This window comes from Eptesicus fuscus, chromosome 15 (assembly GCF_027574615.1).
Source record: "Eptesicus fuscus isolate TK198812 chromosome 15, DD_ASM_mEF_20220401, whole genome shotgun sequence".
Classification (NCBI taxonomy): domain Eukaryota; kingdom Metazoa; phylum Chordata; class Mammalia; order Chiroptera; family Vespertilionidae; genus Eptesicus; species Eptesicus fuscus.
In genome coordinates, this window is record NC_072487.1 from 53,332,223 (window position 1) to 53,355,183 (window position 22,961).

General features: G+C 51.7%; 1 protein-coding gene across 1 annotated transcript in view; it reads right to left on the reverse strand.

The window, feature by feature from the left end:
* ANKS6 (ankyrin repeat and sterile alpha motif domain containing 6) overlaps window positions 1-22,014 on the reverse strand; it is a 39,958-nt gene extending 17,944 nt beyond the window's left edge. The window contains exons 1-10 of the mRNA XM_008142138.3: window positions 21,653-22,014; window positions 14,500-15,002; window positions 11,329-11,373; window positions 10,418-10,622; window positions 9,631-9,737; window positions 7,295-7,443; window positions 5,834-6,032; window positions 5,028-5,077; window positions 1,808-2,011; window positions 569-722 (exon numbers count right to left, since the gene is read on the reverse strand). Of these exons, the coding sequence (XP_008140360.2) occupies window positions 569-722; window positions 1,808-2,011; window positions 5,028-5,077; window positions 5,834-6,032; window positions 7,295-7,443; window positions 9,631-9,737; window positions 10,418-10,622; window positions 11,329-11,373; window positions 14,500-15,002; window positions 21,653-22,014 (1,978 nt within the window). The remainder of the gene's footprint in view (window positions 1-568; window positions 723-1,807; window positions 2,012-5,027; window positions 5,078-5,833; window positions 6,033-7,294; window positions 7,444-9,630; window positions 9,738-10,417; window positions 10,623-11,328; window positions 11,374-14,499; window positions 15,003-21,652) is intronic.
* Window positions 22,015-22,961: the final 947 nt, after the last annotated feature.

The following is a 22,961-nucleotide window of genomic DNA, read 5'->3' on the forward strand; positions in this document are numbered from 1 at the left end:
TTACTATTACCTTTTGGTTTATCTGGTCTTAAAGCTTTTCTACAAGACACATGCATTCCTTGTAATGGCATAAAGCAGGGGTGTCTTTCCTGCAAAGCTGGCTTTGGTTAATCCTGCATGTCCTTGGAGAGGACAAGAAAGTATGCTATAAGGTCAAAATAACTGGGGCACTCGGGTTTGAGTCCTAATTATCACCGACTTGCTGCATGTCCCTGGGCAAATCTCTTGTCCACTCTGAGCTTCAGTTTCCTCATCTGTTCAAGAAAAGACAGCTCTCTAAGGTTTTATCTTTAAGAATTTTAAACACCATGAAACGCCATACCTTTCTCCTAACTTCTTGTAAAATTTTCCAAGAAAATAAAGTACTATAGACTTTATTTCCTCTGTCTCCACTCCAGCCCCCAAGGAAACACAGGGAAGAAACTCAGAATTGTGAAGTCACTGAAAAAATCCCTTGGCCACATCAAGAAGATGAGGTGCGTGCAATTGTTTCTGGAACTGTATGCAGAGTGGGCACAGCCCCAAGGGATCTTCCCACCTCCCCAAGTGGCCCTGCCCGGGTACCCACCTGAGCGGTTATGCAGCTCCCCGCCGTGCCTACTCATGCCCCCTACCCCACTGGAGCCACCTGAGGAATGAGGTGAGTGGTTGAAGTTTCCAGAATTGGCAGGAGAGGCTGGGCTTCTGGAGAGAGATGGAAATTTAACCGGCCTGACAGGAGTCTGCAAGTACAAGGGAGGTGTTACGGTTAGGGTTTGCTGTTCCTTCCTCTGGACACCGGAATCTCAGCGGGGAGGAGCCTGGAGTGCAGCTGGCCCTCCAGAGCCAATGCCTGCACATCCTTGCTGACCGGTGCTCAGCCTGCTAGGAGTCCCCTAAGGGTGGGAGCTCACTTCTAGCTGCTGACCACCTGGCCATTAGCTCAGGTTGAGCCCCCGTGACATCAATTCCCACAGGTCACCCTGCTTTCAGGATCACTCAACCCCTCCCACTTTGTGGACCAAATGTAAGCCCACCCTGCCCATCTCCAGGGCAGGTTCTTGATTTCTCTGTAGAGATTTGATATTACAATGGCCCAGGGAAGCAGCAGCAAGCACAGGGTTCAGCCCCATTTTATATCAGAGATGGAGGCCCTGACCTTCTCCAGTCACTGAGCACAGAGCAGCAGGGCATTTGGTTGGCCACGGGGTAGACCATCTACACATGGAGATAACCTCCCACCTCAAGAGGGATACCTCAGTGTGTTAGAGACACTGAGGGCCACAAAGATGGAAACCACTGTGGTCCAGAGGATGGAATCACGCTCCTTCTGGGTGCAAGAAAACACCAGTATCGCACACAGTTGCCTCCTAGTGTTTGCTCTTGGTCATGGACCTGAACAACAACGTAGTGTAGAACTTGATTAAAAGCCAAGAATCTGATTTTTGGTCTCAGGCCTACCCACCTAGGTGATCTTCAGCAAATACTTCCCCTCTCTGGGTCCCAGGGTCCTCAGCTACTGAAGGGAAGGTTGAATTAGCTCAGGTCTTCAAACTGTGTTCCTTGGAGCCCCCAGGGTTCCAGAGAGAGGACAGAGAAGAGGGGTTCCTGCTTTCATTCTCTTCACTCTGACACTGTTATCTATTTACATACTAAGTCCCTTATAGAATTTCGTTAGGTAAATGGTGTCATTGACTTAAGAAAATAAAATAAAAAAGCTTTCTTTAACCCTATGGATTAGTGGGTTTGATGACCTTGTGCCTACAACACATCACTATTTTAGTGAGAGGTGAGTGACACACCAAAGTGTGTCAGCTGGGCGACTTACGGTGTCTGTGCTCCCATTGCCCATGGGGTGGCCCCTGCTGGCTCTCTGGGGCAGCACAGTCTTCATGGGGTCTACCTTCCCGTTGTGACATGTCCTGGACCGGTCCGAGCTCCACAGCTCAAAGCTGGAAGGGGGCAAGAAAGGGGGGATGACTGCCTTCAGCTTGTCACTCGGGAGTCTGGTGAAGGGGGCTCCATTTCGAAGCTGAAAAAGACAGGCTGTGGGTTAGACAAAGGCCCCGGAGGGCTCCCAGCTCTGAGAGCAAGACTCCAGGTTTCTTCTGCTTCTCAGAAGGGCACCATCTACCCCTCCACCCAAGCCAGAAATCCACATGGTGTCCTCAGCTCTCCTCCCAGCAACTGAGCAATACCCACGTCTGCTCTGCTCCAGCTCCTGGCTTCTCCTGGAACCATCCCCAGCAGCATGATTAGAACAGGAAGAGGACAGAGAGCCGAGGTGAAGCCAAGTGATGAAGGGTGTGCTGTGGGGCAGGCAGGGGAGCTGGCAGAGCACAGGGGAGGCACTCCTTGCTGCAGGCAGAGAGGGCATCTTGGAGGAGGGGCACCTGAGCTGAGCCAGAAGGCCAATGCAAGCTGGCCCAGGGAGGACAGGGAAAAGGACACTGCAGATGGAGGGAACGGACAGGCCTGGGGAGAAGCAGGCCACGTGCAGAACAGCAAGGAGACTTGTGTGATCACAGCTGGGGCTTTAGGATGGAGGGGAGAGAGGAGGGGACTGGCAGGCACGGGCTAGCTCTCCGTGAGCCCAGCAAACACTCCCTTCCTCAGCCCACCACACCCATCCTACTCTCCAGCCACACCTCCCACGGCTGGCATTTTTAACTGTAACTGAATTTAAAATTTTGAAAATGTGATCTGGGGTCAGTATAAAATCTACACAATGACTGGTGGACTGTCAAGGAAAAGCATTCACAGTCCACACTAACTTTAATTAAGAAAAGACTGAACTTCGTGCCAGATGGTGCTTTGCAGGGAAGGGCATCCCACAGCTAAACCTGCCTCCAAGCTGGGCATCTCTGCAAGGATGGCTGCAAATGCCCACTCAGCAGGGCTCCCCAGCCAGCTTCCATCTGCCAAGGGGCAGGTGGGCATACTGCTGTCCTCGACAGGGCACGAGGAGGTGGGAGAGGAGAGGTCCAAGGCAGAAGGGCACCCTGGGTTCCCACCATGGCTGTACTGGGCTTTTCAGAATCTGTGAATGAGTGCTGTTCCCTCTGGACCTCAGCAATTCCATCCAGCAAATGGGGGTTGCACTGGAAAATGACCTAGGACACTCGCAGCCACAAACCCACCACAGCGGGACATTTTCACTCCTTCAGCTGAGAGTCTAAACTGTTGCACTATTTCTGGAGAGCAATGACATTGACATTCACACCCTTTGATCCAGGAATTCCATTTCTAGATATTTATCCTGAGGAAATAATCAGGCTAGTGGGGGAAACTGAGGCATAGGATATTCACCAGCACTTTAAAACAACAACAACAAAAAACTAGAAACCCCAGAGTCCAATGGTCAGGCTTCATGGTCACGCAGGCACATTCCCATGATGGAATGTTATATCATGCAGCTGTTAGATACAATGGGGACAGAGAGTGTTCAGTGACATAGAAAAAATGAAAAACTGTTAACAAATCAAGCTCAGGACAATATGGGGATGATAACAGTGCCTACTCTGCATGGTTGTCGGAGAGGTTAAATGAGTGAAAGTCTGTAAAGTGATATAAATAGCAGCTGGTACAAGTGCTGTGTTAAGTATCTGCTATTATAATATGTGTGTGTGTGTGTGTGTGTGTGTGTGTGTGTGTCTCATGATATCATACTCATAGGTGCTAAAAATGTTAGAAAAATGCTCAAGTAATATATACCACAAAATGCCAGTTATGATTATATGTGTAATCATGTGTGATTTTATTTTTCTTCTTTATATTTTACAGCATCTTCCCAAATGTCAGTAACAGCCTTTCTGTCATCATACTGAACGTTAGTATTGCTCTTTAATATTATCAAATGTCAGGTAGTACAAGCTCCCACAGTCAGTGTGCAGAGACACCAATTTATACTTACTGCATGGTGGACAGGAGCAGGCAGACTCAGGTCAAGACTCCTGGCTGCTGGGCAGGTCCTAAGGCAGCTTAGGACCGCTAAGGCAGCTCCTCCGCTCCCTTCTCCTCTCCAACACTGCCCTCTCCTGGCCAGCCTCCAGATTAGGGTCTCAATAATACGGACTTCAGTCCCACCCCAACCAGGAGGCTCTCATTTCAGAGTGGAGGAACATGAAGCCCAGAGAGGTGCAGTAGCACGTCTAAGGTCACACAGCAGATAACGAGCTCATTGTGAATTAGGCACTATGCTAAGATCTTCCTGTGGATGATCTTATTTTAAAACCACAACCATGAGAGATAGCATCCCTAAGTCAGAGACTGCGAGCTAGCTGTTCCCCAGTATCCATCTTCCACATCCTCCTTAGTAGACGCCCCTGATATTTAGTTGGGCACACAACCACCTGGAACAAAGACTTCATTTCCTCCTATGCAGTGTGATGTGGCCATGTGACTAAATCCTGGCCAATTTGAGGTAAACAGAAGTAATACGTGAGTTTCCAGGAAAATTCTCGAAAGACACCTGCTATGTGCCCATGGCCATCTCTTCTTTCCTGCTGCCTGGAATGCCCTGAGCCACCTTGACAAAGAAGCCATCCCTAGGAGACCAACAGGTAGAGGAACCAAGGTCCCGAACTCCACGGAACAACGTGCCAGTCCTGAACTTCACTTACATGAGAGAAATAAGCTGCTATCTTATTTATGCCACTGTTATTTGGGGAGTTTCTATTACTTACAGCTGAACTTAACCTTGATACAACCCTAGATGAGGAAACTGAGGCCTCGCTCAGGCTGGAAAATCCTCTACGAGTTCTTTCTCCTGGGCTCTCCATACCAAATGTCCAATGTCACCCATCAACGCCTACCCTTCAATGCCCTGTCCTCAGGGCTTACATCTGCCCTCTAAGCACCAGCACGGTTTCGGGCTGGCATCTGTTCCGACTCCTTGGTGCCAGAGCTGTACCCATTGTAACACACTGTGATGGCAATCCCAGCTGTGACCACCACAAGAACGACAAATGCCCACATCCCTCCTTGTAAGTCAATCAACTAATGACTGGCAGAGACCCAGAATGCTTTTAGAAAAGCCCCACACTCACCATGGTTGTCAATAACACATCTTCCTTTTCTCCTCTCGTGCTCCCAGGACCTGAGAGACAAATGGAAGTTACCTGAAATGACCCCCCACCCCCCACGAGTTTGTGGCATGCAGATGAGTGAGTGACCAGGTTGGCCTTCATCCTGGTCAACCAACTCTCCTGGGAGATTAAATATTTAATAATAATTGGTATTCGATATCTGAATAAAAGGAAAGCATTAAAAATGTATCTCAGAGCATGTTTTCAGCTTTTCCATAAACCACTACCGTGCTGGGTCAGATAGCGGTGCACCCAGCTCAATAGTCTGTCTCAGACAGCGGTGCCAAAGGAGCTGGCCTAGGTGTGGGGCGTTTGTTAGAAGAGATCTGATCTAAACAGTTTCCCCATCAGTGTGGAATCTCCTTTAGCACCCTCGCAAAGTCATCCAACTGCTGAATACCTCCAGTGTGGGGGAGCTCATCACCCCTCCGCCCCCAGGTAACTCGTTCTGTTTCAAAACACTTTCAGTGCCAGAGACACATCACATGTGATGGGTGGGAAAGCCACCTCTCCATGGCCTCAGGTCCTTCCGCAGGGTGTGTGGAACAGGAACCCAGGGCTCCTGCCACTAGCTCCCCTGACTCTACCGCGCTGACAGCACTTGTGTCCCTGCCTGCGTCTCTTCTTTGCCAGAGCAGCCACTCTGCTGCACCGTCACATTCCAACATCATCTCCCCTTTGATATCAGCCTAGAAGGTAGGACATAGGGCAGAGGATTTGGGTCTAACCATTCTGGAAATTCTACCGCACCTGCAGCTTTTTCTTACCATTGTCTTTCATCGTGGGGGCCACGTTGGGGAGCCCAGAGCAGCTGGTCTTGTCCTGGGGGGGTGCCCGCATTGTGGTGTCCAGTGCTGGTTCTGGCTCATCACAGAAAGGCAACGGCTGGTTGCTGGACAGCCCACGGGGCAGAGTCTGCATCAATTTCAGCTTCCGAAACCGATTGGACATTCGGTTCCACCAGGACTGCCAAGGGGATGCGGAGCAGAGGTCATGCAAAGGAACACCCAGCCCAGGGACAGTGACTTCTTCACACTTGCTTCCCCTCCCCTCTCCTGGGCCCATGGCAGGCATTACCAATGGACCACAGACAGCACCCTTTCCCAATAAACCCTGATTCTCTAAAGGCTCCCTGCCCCTGCCCTTAGGAGCCATTTCCAATAGGCTGGAGGTGGCAGTGAACCCTAATTGCCACCCTTCATCTAATCAATCTCCGCACGGCACAGATTGAGACATGAGACCCAGGCAGGGGTGCTCCTTGCTCAGTCTTACAGCGAGTCAAGAACAGAGAGATGGACACAGAGGCAACACCAAACACCTTAACATCTATCACTGCATAAGCTCTTCCCCCGATCCCAGTGACAATGTGAGAGGTGTTAGGGTGTCCACACCAAGGCCTGGCCATGTGTCCCTGTAGCTGATGCCTCCCCACCTAGAAAGAAGACAGCTGCAGTCGAAGGTAACTGGCACAGCCCAAAGGAAGGCTGTGAGGGCCTGGCCTACGGAGATGGCAGTGAGGTCAGAGGGATCTATGCAAGCAGCACTGTGAGGAAGAATCCCGGGCCTTGAGCCACCACAGGAAAGGAATGCCAAGTCTGCAGATCTGAGGAGGCACTAGAACCTCAGACAGGATGGGGGCGGTGGGGGGATAAGTTCGATTTCAAATAAGTAGAGCAGATGGGGAGGATGAGAAACTCAAAGAAAAAATACCAGGCTTGCAGTTAGAAATAAGCTACTGGAGCGTGGTTTTGGTGTTTCTAGGAAGAAGCTGATGGGGGCCTGTGGACCACAGGGAGATCCCAGAATGGCACAACCAGAAAATGTTCTACACACTAAAGCAGATGGCCTGGGTGGGAGCAGAGGTGTTCACTTTGGCTAGCTCAGGACTACATCATGCAGAAGTTTAAAAAGTTCCCTACATTTATAAATTGAGTTTCCACATCAAAATCTGGATTTCTAGTTTCTTCTGGGGGAAAAAAGCAGGGGAAGATCTGGTAACATGGACCCATATTCTTGCAAAACAGCCACTGATGTCACTAAGTGGTCATGATCACCCCGGTTTTCCCCAGTCCCCACCATTCCCTACTGTCATCCCCATCTTACTTCCCACCCCTGCAAGCCCACCCCACCCCCAAGCCTAAACTAGCCCTAGGTTAACAGGAAGTGGCAGGCATCCCCCACGCATCCATCTGACTCTCAGAAGCCTTTTAAGACAAGAAAAGGCCAACCTTAAGCCCGCCTTTGTCATCGGGCAGCACTGGGACGCTCCAGGGCTGTCGGACCTTCGAGTAGGGCAGGGGTGGCGGGTGGCTGGGCCGGCCTTTGTCTTTATTCACCTGCATGCAGACAGATGCCAGCAGTCGAACAAGTTCCGTGTCTATGGGCACAAAAGGCAGCGTTTTACCTGCAAATATGTCTGTTGGGCTAGGGGGACTGGGCCTAAGACGACCCCTGTCAGTCTTAGAATTCAGCCCTGCAGCTCCAGAGTCTTTGCTATTCTATGATTAAGCCCCCCCCCCCCGCCAAAAAAAAATAGCAAAAAGGCTAGCAGCACTGAACCCATTTAACCAGAAAGAAAAAACAGAAGCTCTCTTCCCGCAGGAAGGCAGAGTGTATTGTTTAAAATGTACGGATTCTTTAGCCAAATGGCAGAGGTTCAAAGTCTGCCTCAGTCCCGCTCTGGAGACCAAGAGAGGGGTGCTGGTAACAGAGGTACCTCTCTGCAGGTAAATTAAGGACCCTCTCTGTGCCTGTGTAAAAGCGGCGATTGTAGTGCCCCCACATAAAGGTGTCTGGAGGATTCGAGGGAATTCCTGACATACAGTAAGTACATAAGAAAAGTAAAGTATTATAGTTATTATTAATTCAACTAGGTTATAGAAAAAGCAAGAAACAAGAAGAAATTACTGAAAACTATTAACAGTGCTTTTCTCTTGATGCCTGTTTATTTTCTTCTCTCCAAGTATCTATTTATATAAAAGCCTAAGCGACCAAACAACCGAATGACCTGTCGACTGGTTGCTATGATGCGCACTGACCACCAGAGGGCAGACGCTCAATGCAGGAGCGTCCTGTGGTTGGCTGGCCTCCCCCCCCCCTCACCCTTCCCCCCCCACATCGGCCCCAATTGGGGGAGCCAGCCGGCTGGCCAACCTCCCACGGTCCCTCCCCCAGCCAGCCAGCCAACCTCCCACAGTCTCTCCCCCAGCTGACTGGCCTCCGCATCGGGCCTGATTGGGGGGCCCACCGGCCAACCTCCCATGGTCCCTCCCCACCCCCGGCCAGCTGGCCAACCTCCTGCGGCCCCTCCCCCAGGTCGTGCCCCCCACATCAGCCCCAATTACTAGCCAGGCTGAGGGACCCCACCCATGCACGAATTTGTGCACTGGGCCTCTAGCTCAATAATAAGCATGTGTTTCTTGGAAAATTTCAGGCAGAAAACTTCATTAAAAAACCCACTAGGGGAAAACACCCACTAGCAATAGATTATTTTATAGGGAGAGAGGGGAAATGGGCGGGGAGCGAGGGAGAAGAGACACAGTGAGAGACGAAGTTTGTCAGAAAAGCCTGTGCCATCCAGCCTAGGGTCGCAGAGAGACTCATTCTGAACGACAGGAGTGAGCTCACTGGACTTGGGCAGAGGGCCCACCTCTCCCGCTGGGTCAAGTAATTTCCCCTGGTCTCCGTCATCTCCCTCCACAAGACGGTGTGAAGCTCTGCTTCCCTCACACCCCAGGAGGATGAAATGGAACCAAGCAGGTGTGTGATGTGTGGGGAGGGGCGGGAGGGTGGCAATGCTGCTGATGAGAAAGGACACTCTGGCCTGCCACCCCGTAGCTAGGAGCGGCAGCAGGAGTAACCCCACTTGGGACTATGGAGGTAAAAGCCCTCTCCCCACGGCCAGCAGGTTGGGATCTGGCTCAGGGCTTAAAGCCTGGGGGTCGGGAGAGCCTCTCAGCCTCTCCCTCTCTGGGCTCAAAACTCCGGGATTATACACAGAGAGACCCTGCCTCTTGAGCTGGCTCATTAGAAGCCGCAGGTCACAGAGGAGGGCCCATCACACTCGGGGAGGAGCCAAGGAGGGGGGGGCACGGTGCCAGCTGGAGACTAAGGGAGGTGGGCTGGTAATACAGGTACCTCCAGGATGGCACCCTTGATGGGCAGCCTCCACCTACACAATTTAACTGAGGGGACATTGCTCCACCTCTAATTCTGCTGTCAGAGGGCCTTTTTGTTTCCTCCCGAGTCCCTCAGAAGTTCTGGCTATAAATCAGATACCATTCTAGGATTTGTGTGGACTGCCAAGGCAGACACACGCCTTGCTGGCCTTTCCTCCTCTAGATTCCCAGAGGCTGGTGCTAGGAGAGGCCTCAGGGACTGCCTGGTCCCAGCCCAGCCCTTGCTGGGAAGGGGGTGACTTGCTGAAAGCCATGTGGTGAGCTCTTGGGGCTTGAGAGTGGCTTCCCCTTTGAATAAGCAAGTGCTTAAAACACAGGTGATTATCTGGATTCCCAGCCTGGAAAAGGCAATGCAGGTTTAGAACGCTTTTCCTGAAACAACCCACCAGGATCACTCAGCAGCATCACTAGGTCAAAGGCCGTGTACCCGTTTTTTGCTCGAAGAGTGACATCAGCTCCTTGGTTTAGCAGATATTTGACAATTTCCTTATTCCTGCGGAGGAAAGAAAGAGCCAGAGTTAGACCCACGGAAAACAAAAGCATGGCTTTGCTCCTGAGCAACAAGGCGTGATATTAACTACAGCGCCCCGTCGCTGAGTGTGTAAGAAGAGCGTGGAGAGCTGCAAATAGTCTCACATGCCTCGTCCCCTACCCCGTGGGCAGGTCAGACACGAACGTGAAGGAAATCAAAGCCCAAGGGCTCCTTCCATTGACAAAATGAACACCGAGGGTTCTGCCCCCAAACCATGTGGCCACCCAGACTACACAAGGCCCCACTGCCCCCGCCCAGATCAGGACCCCCGCACACGGAAGCCTCCCAGAGGCCAAGGTGTTGAGGTGGAAGTTGAAACTCATCAAGTAAGAAAACAAACCAATCACCCTGTTCAACTGAAATCAACCTAGAGAACCTTATTCCTAAAAAGTTTCTGCTGCCTGGTTTGCATGGCCACTGGTGACGTTCTGTGACAAAGTCATGGGAGATCTGGACACAGAAGGGCAGGAACGCAGGAAAGAATGAGCCTGCGCTTCGTTAACCTTTTGTGCACGCCCCAACAACTTCACAGCCGTGGGGTTTATCTGTAGGTCTCAGGACCAGAAAGCCCCATCAGGAACCCTCTCCCAGCCTGAGCATCCCAGCAGCCTTGCCGCTGAGAAAGTGGGGCTGGCACTGACCCGTGGTAGGTGGCCTGCATGAGGGCCGTCCAGCCATGCACGCTGTCCTGCTTGTCAACTTCGGCATGCCTCTCCACCAGCAGCTGCACCAGAGGCAGCTGCCCCATGACGGCTGCCAGCATCAGGGGGGTTGCCCCGTCCCCATTGACCAGGTTCACGTGGTTGGGGTCTTCATCAGCAATCTCTTTGACCAACTGGAAGTTTCCTACCAAGAGAAGCAATCATCCATGGGCCTGGCACCGCAGGCTTATGTGTCCAGTGGGTTCACTTAACAAACACCTGCTGAGCCTGCTTCTGCACTGGGCTACTGGCCACCAGAGGGGCTCCAAAGATGAGCCGGAGGGAGCACCCCCTCTCAAGTCCTTCCGTCTATAAAGGACAGAGACAACCATACAAATAGGTTTCCTAAAAGAGAGAAATGCTGGTATCTTAAGAGGACAGATGAAGGAAACAGAGAGAGGGCAATGACTATGCAGGTGAGTTCATGTCTGGCCAGGGGTTGAGGATCAGGGAGGGCTTCCTGGAGGTGGGGTCTATATCAGAAGAGGAAATTTTAGGCTGAGTAGTCCTACATCACAAAAATACTGAAGCAGGCAGGTGGGCAGCCTGGCATTTCAGAGGTAGGGAGAAGCCAGGACCTAGCCACAGGGTTCGTCTGGAGAGGTGGAGGAGCCTGGGAGGGCAGGCTGGAATCTGCTGGTAAAGCCCCATGATAACTACCAGCCTCCAGGGCCCGAGCCTTCCTGGGCGAAACTAGAGTCGAGGAACAACAAAACGCCTGTTTCTTTCTCAAATGCCCTAGGTGACCTTGAGGAGGACTACAGATATTAGGTCGGGAGAATGTGGCACTGAATCCTTAAATATCCCAAAAGAATCCTTCAATATCCCAAAAGATTTTCTAAAGCACTTACCCATTTTCAACGCATGGAAAATATCAGGCCGCCTTTTCTCCTCATCTAGGTAAACAAAGATTTTTAAAGTTAAGGTTTAACATAACAGAAAAGTCACAAGCGTGTAACAACACAGCCTAACTTTTAAAATCATCCACTTTTCAAAAGCCATCGAATTGGAGACCTAAGCAGCAGACGAATCCAGCAGCCCCCGCACCCCCCCGGAAGGGTTAGTATCAGAGTGTCGGGAAATGCTTCAGAGACAGGTCTTGGGAGGTCGTTTGGCCAAAATGACATGAGTGAGCAGCGGACTATTTCCTGATCCCACACCCACAAAGTTTTAGGCATTCCAAACTGTGGGATGTCCTGTCTTAGGTATGACAGAAAAGCACAGTCTTAGAAGAATCTGAATTCCTATGAAGATTTTTAAAAGCAAGAATTATTCTTTTCTCCTTAAAACAAAACGGACAACTATGAGGTAAGTCCAGAGCCGAGGACCCTGAGATGCTAAGCAACTAAGCCCAGGAGATGGTCATGGATATGGCCTCCGGGAGAGCCACTGTTAACTTTTGCTTTCCTTCCCAAATAAGCAACAATCTGAGTCACCCCCGCCCCTGATCTGCAGACACAGCTCCCTGCGGGCGATTTCCCACCTGACGTGTTCATGCTTGGCTAGTGTAGAACCCCCACTCCTCCCACTTCTGACCCCCAAAGCTGGGCCTTGCTGGACCCACCCAGTGCCAGCCCCTCCTTCATCTGCTCATCCATCACCTTCCTCTAAGCTTGACTAGTGGGGATCCTGCTCCTGTCAGAAAGCAGACAGGGCCAGTCCTCTCACGGGTGCTAAACGCAGGACTTCCTGCCGCCTTTGACTAGCTCCAGGGATGGAGCCGCTGCAGGAGGAAGCCTGAGGCTCTGGGCTGAACCTCTGGTCCAGATCAGCCCCCAGGGCAGCTGGGAGGAAGCTGCAGCATGACCCAGGGAGCACTGAGTCCAGAGTCAGCATATCAAAATGAATGCATTTCTAGAACCATCTGTCTCCTTGTCGCTAAAATGGGGATTACATGTTCATGTGAGGGCCACATGGTGGTTGCAGGGACCAATCACACAGAGGGGAATGCTTCAGAAATGGTTAGGTCCTACTCAAAGTGCAATTTTTGTGATCTTTACTAGTGACCAGCGTCCACCCCAGCAAGGACTACTACTTAACTGCAGGGTTGTGAAAGGAAGTATAGACGAGGAACCAAGTGTCTGATTTTGCCTGTAAAATACTATTATGAAACGAATCTGCATTTTCGTTTTAATAAATATGATGTGTTCCTTTAAGTGTTTCAGAGTCTAATTTGCTGTGGGCTGGTGCCCTCTCATGCCAAGACCCTTTGACAGAAAAGAGCGTGTCACCTGGCCTTAATGTTGGTTGCTAAGCAACAGTCTGCTACAAATGAATCACTGACAGTCTAGCCTGACCCCAGGAGGTTGGGGCAGCTGTGCCCCTGATGTCAAGTGACCCTGGGCTGGTCCCTTCCTCACTCCAGGACCCAGTTTTTTGCATCAGTATTAGAGCAGCTCTGGGGACCCTGTCCTAGCCCAAGAAACAACCACAGTGAGGGTAGACAGGGCGTCGCAATGACAGTTATTGCCTCCATATAGCCTGCTACTGCTAATTTGAGAAGAGAGACCTAGGGGTCCCTAAGTCCCTGGTGGGGTGAATTGCCTGGCATCTCACAAAAAGAGCTAGTGGCTATTATTATTTCTTTAATAGCCTGCCATTATTAATAATGCAGCCTTGGTCCTTGCTGCTGTCCTACCTGAAGACTCTCCTGACAGCCCGCATGGCATGTTTCCGCAGCTCCTGAGTCAGTTTAAGTCTCACCTCCTCAAGGAGGCCAGGACTGCATCACCCCCACTGTACCACTCCAAACCCTCTGCCTTGCCCCCCTGACACTTACCACCTACCATGCTGTGCAACTTACTTTATTTAATTGATATGCTATTCTATTTCCTGTTTATTGCCAAGGTTCTCAGTGGCAGGGACTGATCTGCTCATTGACATATCCCACGTACTGAGAGCAGTGCCTGGTACATTGTAGGCACTCATACTAACTAAATGAACGATGGTCAATAAAAACCTACTATAACAGCTTCTATTTACTGAGTGCTAACTATGTGCCAGGTGCTAGATACACATTTTACAGGCACCTACCTTACTATTGCTCACAGAACCTTATGAGGTAAGCACATTTATTATGATTCTTTTGGGAAAGAGGACACTGAAGTCCTGAAGGGACAACGAACATGCCTAAGTCCATCCAGCCACAAAGTGAAGAACCAGCTTCAAACCTGGGTCTGCTCAACGAGGAAGTCTATACGCATAGCCATGACCCGATCCTGTCAAATATAACAATAGTAACAATAATGGGGGGGGGGGGGTGTGGCAGCTCCCAGTACCTCTCAAGTACCCACACTTGGCCAGGGTGACCTCACTTAATCCTCACATCAGTCCTATGACATGGTGCTACTCCTGTCCCCCATTTGTGGACGACTAAACAGAAGCTAGGTGAATTCCGGCAACCTCTCCCAGGTCCCTCAGCTGGCCTTTCCTTCAGATTTTCACCTTTCAGTCCTAGACGCTTATACACTGCAAACTGCCATTACAGCCGGGGCCGCCTGTCCCTGAAGTCAGACCCATCACAGAAAGAGGGTACTGAGGCTGTGTGTGATAATGGCATTTCACGGTCCTACTGCACGTGATGAACTGGAAGTTTTGAAATGCAATGTGTCCTATGGCAGATTTGCTAAGGATTGTTCAAACAGCTCTTTAAATGCCAGAAAGATGGCAAAAAAAGAAAAAAGGAAAGAAACAGGACACATTACTAGGTGTTGAAAAACCTCAAAAGTGGGCTGAAGCCCAGCCAGCATGGCTCAGTGGTTGAGCATCAACCTATGAACCAGGAGGTCACAGTTTGATTCTTGGTTGGGACACACACCTGGATTGTGAGCTGGATCCCCAGTGTGGGGTGTGCAGGAGGCAGCTGATCAATGATTCTCTCTCCTCATTGATCTTTCTCTCTTTCTCTCTCTCCCTTCCTCTTTGAAATCAATAAAAATACATTAAAAAACAAAAACACACAATTTGGGGTCCTCTGTGAAGCCACAGTGGGGCGAGGGGGGGAGGGTGAGAAGCAGCCTGACCTGTCTTGGGCCTGACGGTGGTCAGTGGGTCCAGGTAATCGGCAAGGTCCCTGTGCTTGCGGTCAAGTGCGACCTCGAAGGCAGTCTTCTCCAGCACACTGAGGTGGTCGGGGTTGGCCCCCTTCTCCACCAGCTGCTGGGCCACACCCAGCCTTCCAATGAGCGCTGCCAGCATCAGCGGACTCCAGCCCACAGTCCGTGCCGCGTGGTTGGGGTCTGCACCCCACTCCAGCAGCAGACGCACCACGGCCTCATGTCCGTGCTGGATGGCAGCCATCAGGGCTGTGATGTCCAGCAGCTCATTCCTGCCGTCCCCTGCCGCCGGCTGCTCGCCTGAGGGGTTGTGATGGTCCACGAAGGCGCCAGCTTCCAGGAGCAGCTTCACCACGCCCAGGTGGCCACCCCGAGAGGCCACGGTGAGCACACGGACCCCCAGCCGGTTCTGGGCGTTGACATCAGCCCCGTGATCCAAAAGCAGGTGTGCCACGCTCACGTGCCCAAATCTGCCAGGAAGACGGAGAATCAGTGACACTAAACATGGAGCCCTGATAAGGAAACACTTATTTAATGCTCATTTGTCATGAAGCCCTAAGAGCTGCTTATAATAAAAGGCCTTTTTCTGGTGCCGGGCGCTTCTGGTGATAGCCCTGCATATGCACCACCACAAAGGTGAGCAATTGCCTTGCTAGGTTTGAATCCAGTCCTGACATCCACTAGCTGCATGACCTCGAAAAAGAACTTGAACTTCTTCGTGCCTTCATTTCCTCATCTGTAAAATGGGATGTGGCTGTACAGATTTCAAGGGAATGTTAAGGATTGAGTTAACATGCCTAAATATATAATAAATGTATAATTATTAAAACAGTGCTTGGCCAAAGGAAGCACCATACAAATGTTAGCTATGGTCACTGTAATAAATTTCACATTACGCAACATGGGAGGTTACCCAGCCAGTAAGGAGCTGCGTCAGGGTCAGAACCCAGGTCTGTCTGAATCCTGCTGCCCTCCCTCTTTCCCCTACACCACGCTGCCTCCCGCATCTCAGAAAGGTCATTTTATTCTGTTTTGTAGCCTGGTGATCTGCCAATGCTGCTCTCCCCATGGGCAGGGCCCATGTCTGACTCATGTCTACCCTTTCCCTCTCCAAATGCACACAGAAAGAAGGTCCTTCTAGACCAGAGGCACAGGACCCCGTGCCAAGAGGTGTGGCGAGGCTGTGGTCAGCAGAAATAGGCTTGAACGTCTCACCAGAGGCCTGCTGCCACCTGCTGGCAGGAATGTACCAGTACACCGCCTGATGCTTAGATTTGGGCCTTGGGCCAGAACCCCCCAAGTGAAGCTTGAGGAAAAGCCCTCCTGAGACACTGGGGAGACAAATAAGCACCCACCAACTCTCTAACACCAGGAAGGGAAAACAGATGCCTCTTCCTAGCAAAAATCTCTCTCTTCTTTTGCCTGGAGAGGGCGGAAAAGTTCTGTTTCACGGCACTTTTGGTTGGCACACCCTTTGTGGGCTCAGAGCTGGAAGAGGCCCGGACTAACAAGGAAAGGATGACAAGAAGAGAGGGGCCAGCTCTGCCAGGTTTTACAGGACCATAATACCTGCGCGACGTCGGCATCTGCAAGGCAGCTTTTTAAATCTCCTGCTGTGCACGCCTCCTCTCCGGAAGCGGGTTTTGTAGCTCAGCTAAACCCAGGGCCTCCCTCCTCCCTGCGGAGGCAGAGCCAAGGCTGAACTCTGCTTTGAACTTACAAATACCTTCTGGGACATGAACCTGAACAGCACCGGGTCACCTCAGCCCACAGAGCGCTGCCCACGGAGGGGGAGCTTCGTGAACCGGCTCCTCCAGCTGCAGGGGGACGGGGCCTGTCCTCTTCTCCAAGCGCAGGGAGAGGGCAGGTCCAGCTGGAATAAACTCAACGGCAGAAAGCTGCAACCTCGGCCTGTCTCCCTGCTTCCAGGGTTGTCCCTTCCTGCCCATCCTCCATGATAGTCCCCAAACCAAAAATGACACTCCCAAACCCTCAGTCTGACGGCCGCGGCCCCCTGCCGGGAGACCCACCGACTTTCAACCTCATCTCCTCCCAACGCTCACCCTGGACCCTCTGGCCACGCTCATCTGTACTCACCAATGATTAGACTCTCCAGAGGTAGGACTGGGTGGCTGACCCATAGTGGAGCTCAATAAATTTTGCCAATTAAGTGAATGAATGACTGAATGGCTGGCATAACATTGTAGAGGATGGTCCAGAGACAGGCAATGGACTGGTAGATCCTCCACTGGAGTAGAGAATTCAAGAGGTTACACTATTTCGTTATCAAGCATCGGGGGAGGGGGGGGTGATCTAGTGTAATTCCTAACAGCAGATTATGAGGTACTGTCACATTTTTATCTTATTTTATCTTAACAAATCGCCCATTTCACAGATGAGGCAATCAAGATTAGAATGGAAAGCAATCATCCAGAAATTTGAAAGTCACAGAGTCAAAACTTGAACTCAGACCTAAAATCCCAAACCCCGCTCTTCTGGTTTAACCAATTTTCACAGAGGAAGAAGAGGGCTGAATTTCAGCAGAATGCTGACATGTGGAATGTTTTCTGAACTCATGGGGTAGCCCAAGAGGTCATTCAGTCAGGCTGAAAACATAAAAAGATTCAACAAAGGCTGAGATCATTTTGTGGATGCTCAATTTTTAATAGGTAATTACTGAAGCTTGGGCTTTCTGAACAGCTGCTATGATTACCAATTAATTTCTGCAATTAACACCTGTGTTTAAAGACCTGGCACATACTCCCATCACTCAGAGCACTGGGCGGAGAGTCCAGCTCTGCCTTACTGGCAGGAGGAGAGATGAAGGGCAGGAAAAGGAAAGGAAAGAGGTCAACCTTCCCCTTTAGCATCAGGTAAATTTGGCGAGTAGCTTTCTGTGGCCAACACCAAAAAGAAAATGCTCAGTTACGGGATTCATGGCTGAGAGCAGAGGCCGGGAGCGCCTGCCTGGATGAGATTCTGACTCTACCACTTACCAGCCGTGTGGTCTTGGGCAACTTAACGTCTCTGAGCCTCAATTCCTCACCTGTGAAATGGGGGTGACAAGAGTACCTACTTCCTAAGGTATTGTGTGGACTGAGTTAGTTAATTCATTTAAAGCACTTAGCACAGTTCGTGACACAATGTAAGTGATCAATAAAGGTTATCATTTTAAGAATAGGGAAAAATAAAAAACATGAATGTAACCATTTCTGATATCAAAGCATCCGCAAGAGACCAAACTGCAGTCCAGGCACAGGGCCTGGGCTGGCCTGGGCTGATCCAATGACGAGCTCTGGAACATAAAGAGCTGGATGATAACAGATGCTCTCTTCCACCCAAAGTGGTGGTGGGTGGGAACACTGCCTTGAGGCACTCTGAGGTGTATCAGGATTCAGGGAGGAAAAGCACAGACTGGAACCTGTTGGCATACGGCCATGCATTTGCCCATCCTGATCTGAGGGACAGACAGACCATATAACCTTCAGAAAGTCTCCCATACGCATTACTCCTCAACATACAGAGTAGGCAGCGGAAAGCTAGGGCTCTATCGGTCAGTATCACCAACTGAGGGACAGTGTCTAGGCGCTGTCTAGGGCAATTCTAATCCTCTCAGTGGGCTGTCACATTCTACCATATTCTCACCGGAGTAAATAAGAGAGTATGTCATAGCTAATGCTCCCAAAGCAGCACCATAAGTTAAACGGAGGAATAAAGAAGAACGTAATTCATCCAGAGCCTCTTAATTTGCAAGGGACAAAATCAAGACACTTGGACCATAAATTGCAGCAAACAGTGCCACGTTGTAGAGAAGAAGGAAAGTTCTCTAAATTATTAGTTAGCAGAGTTTAGGTTCATTCTTCTGAGTCTCCTGCTCCATCAAGATTAATAACATTAATTAGATGAAATTAATCAGGTGACTTTGACCATCATGCAGAATTTGGTTAATAGCAAAAACTGGTGAAAAGGGGTCTTTGAGACATCCTGAAGCATGCCAGGGGCTGCAGTCACAAACCTCGCTCAGCAAGGCAGCCAGGGCCTCACTAAGGGCCGCTCTGCACTGGATGGGAAATCAGAGATGAGGCTCCCAAAACTACCATGTGACAGAATCGCTGGGGAGCCTCTTCTCACACAGAGCCCCTGCCCTCCCCTCCTTCTCTACCAGGTCTTCTGAACCACAACCCCCAGAAAGGGAACGCGGGACTCTGATTTGGAAAAGCATCCAGGTGATTCTGATGTGTGGCAGGTTTGGATGCCTCGGAGGAAGGGGACCAGCTCTAACATGCAGGGGCCCTTCCAGTGCTAAGAGACCAAATAACGGGCGGTGTCGGGGGGAGGTGTCATGGCAGGCTTCCAAGAAGAAGCTAAGCCAGGAGGAAGAGGGTGGCTTCATTAGGGACAGAAGGGGCTTCCTGTATGTGGTGATGGTGAGAGCTCTGTAGTCGGATTTCCCAAATCTGCTGACTAGCTGTATGCTCATGAGCCAATTTTGTAATTCCATATTCTCGTCTGTAAAGTGGAGATAATCCTCTTGGCATACAGTAAATGCTCGATAAATGTTCCTCCCTCCCCTTCAAAAAAAGAAACTATAGGGAGACAAAGGAAAAGCCTGGATGAAATTATCTTGGCCTGCGTTTAGGTTTATTTTCATTTAGATCCCATACTGAGCTTCGTTTAGGAAGCCGGGGGGAAAGCAGGAGAGAGGACTGGGGAGGAGTCTGAAGGTGAGAGTCACCAACGCCCTGCGAAGGACTCTCAGCAGCGGAGCCATCACAGGAGAGGCACAACCAAACGCTCATTTCAGAAAGATCTGGAAGCTCTGTAGAGGCTGGATTAGAGAGGGCGCACCTGGGGGAAGGGAGAGCAGTGGAAGGCTCCTACGACGTGTGGTCTGGACTAAGGCAGAGGGGAAGGAGGGAGGGTGTGGACTCCAGAGAGGGTACGGCAGAGGCAGATGAGCAGACTTGGCCACGGCACAGACAGGTAGCAAGGCCCAGGACTCACCTGGTACTTTAAAGCCTGAAAGAAAGCCTAAGCGTGACAGGGAACCCCAGGGGAAAGGTGGAGATAGCTCCGAAGGCTTTACGTTTGTCCCAGACTGCTCCAGGCAAGGAATCAGATGTCAAGACAACCCAACATCCAGATAAGAGCAGGAAACACGGCACAGCCCTTGCCAACAGGCATACATTCCCTAACTGGGATGTGTTCCCAAAGCTGTGTTCACAGAATGACTGAAATAAATGCCCGATGGCTGGGGCATGGTTAAGCAAACCACAGTACCGTCCCATGGATGAACTTGCACCCAGCAGTTTAAAATGATATATTGGAAAATAATGCAGAATGAAATTTTCCCAGCCATACAAACGAATTAGAACAACCGTGTAACACTTGGAAGAGAGCTCGGAGAAATAAAACATCATCGGCCATTATGACTAAGAACACTGCGTTTTCAGAGGCTTTTAGGAAAACAAATGGCTCGTACGTACGGAAGGATGCTTTCCTTCACTCACAGTTTAACAAATGCAAATCACAGCTACACTGAGGTAAGGTTTTTCACCCATCAGACACGAAAATCCGAAAGTTTGCTAACACACGGTTGGCAAGGCTGTAGAAAAACAAGCGCTCGCTGACGCTGCTGCTGGGAAGGTAAACGGGTGTAACTGCTGTGGCCGGCAGAATAACAGGCTCCTAGAGGCATTCACACCCGAATCCCCTGAACCTGTGTTAGGTTTCTTGGCAAAGGGGAAATTCAGGTTGCAGGTAGGATTATTAATCATCAAGGTTGCTAATCAGCTGATCTTGAGATGAAATTTAGGGGAGTATCCTAATTTAGGGGAGTATCCTAAGTTACCTAGGTGGGCCCACGGGAATCACAAGGGTCCTTTAGTTGTGGCAAAGCGGGGGCGGAAGAGTCGGGAGTCAGATGTGAGGACAGAAGCTGCTGATTTTGTGGGAAGCTGTTTCAGCAGCCATAGGAAACTGATACACGGTATGGAAAGCAATTTGGCAATATCCACCCCAAATGACCTGCCACCTGCGTTCCCTCCTCGGGGAACTTCCACAAGAAACTGAGGGGTGGGTGGGCCTAAGGAGTTGGCTGACCAGGGTAAGAGACGTCCCTGTACACCAAAGCTTCTTTATACCTGGGTTTCAAGTCCTGCCCATCCTGCTTCCTGAGTTCATCTCAAACGCATCTCTTTGCTCTCCCAACCACTGTCCCTGCTCTGGTCCAAGCCACCATCACCTCTTCCGCGACCGCTGCAAATCGCCTCCAGATGGGCTTTGCTGACTCTAGCCCACCTGTCCAATCCATCCTCATTACTGTTCAAGTGATTTTCCAAAACCATCTGATTCTGTCACTCACTTTGCCTACAACCTTCCATCACTCCCCAGTGCCCTGAGGAGAGCTAACCTTTCCCAGCCCTGCCCCTAACATCTGCCTTCAACTCTCCAAGGAGAACTCATCTTCCACTACTCCCAGCCCCCCTCCCAGCCATAACATCTTCCTAACCATCCTACCAATGCTTTATGTTCAATATTGCTTCCAACCCTTTGCGAGCGTCTCCTATCACGGGGTTCGCACCTCCCCCTGCTTCTGTCCTGATTGATTCTTAGAAATCCTCAGGTCTCCACTTGTATATATGCATCCTCCTTACCAGAAAGCTTCTCCCACCTCCAAGAGCTCCCTGAACTTACCCTGTCAAGCCTGCTGCTCCCTTGTCTGGCCTACCCAATGGCATGTGAGCTGCTCCCAGTGGGGACTTGACTTGGGCCTTGCAGCATCCCACCGCCAAGCTAGGGTGGGTAGCCAGGTTCTCAGGAAACCCTTGTTACAAGAAGGAATGAATGGACCTCTAAGAGTGAGTCTCTAAGATTCCACTCGCAGTGTGCAGATTCTGTTTGGAAAGGCCAATGTTTCTACGACTCTGACTTTATGTTATTCAAAACCGCTTCTACGTCTCGTTGCATCCCAAAGCTGCTCCAAGTTTACCATTCCAACTCTCTGGAAGGAGTCCTTGACCCTCTACCTCCTGGGGCGTCTGCAGGGGGCCCGCGGGCAGGTCTGGCCGCCTGACCCCGGGCACCTCTGGACACCACCCCGGCGCCCCCGACCCCTCACCTGGCCGCCTGCATGAGCGCGCTCCAGCCATAGTGGTTGCGGCTGTTGACCGAGGCGCCGCGGCGCAGCAGGAAGCGCACCAGCGGCTCGTGGCCCCCGGCCGCAGCGAACTGCAGCGCCGTGTTGCCTGCCTCGTCCGAGCAGTCCACGGGCACCGGCGCCCCGGCCGCCGCCGCCGCCGCCGCCGCCCCGGGCCCGGCCGCCTCGGGCCCCGCCGGCTCCGCGCCTGCCTCCGGCTCCGCGCCGCGCTCCGCCGGTTCCGCCGCCCCCGGCTCCAGCAGCCGCCGCGCCGTCTCCGTGTCGCCTTGGTCGCAGGCACGCAGCAGCAGCTGGAAGGCCGGGGGCAGCCCGCCTTCGCCCATCACGGCCCAGGGCCCCGAGCCCGTCGGCCCCGCCGGCTCCGCCCCCGGATACCGCGCGCTGGCGCCACCTTCCGCCCGCCCGCGCGCCTACCGCGTGCCGGGCGCGCGCCCGGAGCCAGGTCGCGTCCCCACCGCGGCCAGCGGACCGCGGGTTCCGGGAAGCTCGGAGCGGGGTCCGAGGCCCTGGCTCGCGGATCCGCCTTTGCCTTCTCCGCGCTCCGCTCGCGGCCCTCTTGCGGCTCCGGAGACTTCCTGCCGTGTGGAGCCGGAGCTGTGCCCGGCCCCGCTGACGCCGCTGGGCCCAGCTCTGCGTCCCCGCCTGAGTCCACCGCCGCGCTGGCCTGGCCAGCGGCGCCTCCACAATAGTTGTTGACTGTGTTAGAGAACAGATGGGGCCACGCTGTTCCCACAGAATGTCCTGCGGGGCCCTGAGTTTCAGTCCTTAGCCGGGCAGGGCCGTTATGGTTACCAGCGCCTCCAGAGCCTTTCTCTTCAACTGTAGTCCTAGAATCTGCTCCATTGAGGACTTTATAGAAATGCAAATTTTCCGACTTCACCCCAGACCTACTGAACTAGAAACTGGAGTGTGGAGCGCTCCCTTCCAATTGTGTGTTAAGAGGCCCTCCCGGCGATTCCCATCCACGCTCAAGTGGAAGACCCTGCCTGTATGATCTGGGCCTAGATACAGTCCTGCCAGCCACCAAATGGTCACCCCCAATTTACCGAGGAGCCGGCTGAGGCTTAAAGAGGCTGCACCTTGCTAAAGGCCACATGATTTTCCTGGAGGAGAGCTGTTACGAGAACCCAGGTCTTTTGGTGTCTAGTCCAGTTCTCTTCCTATTACCAACAAACAGGGCTGTGGGCCACGTACTGTTTTAGGTGCTGGAAAAGCTGTAAATACACCAACAAGTGAGGAAAGGATATGAGCGATGAGTGCTATTCAAACA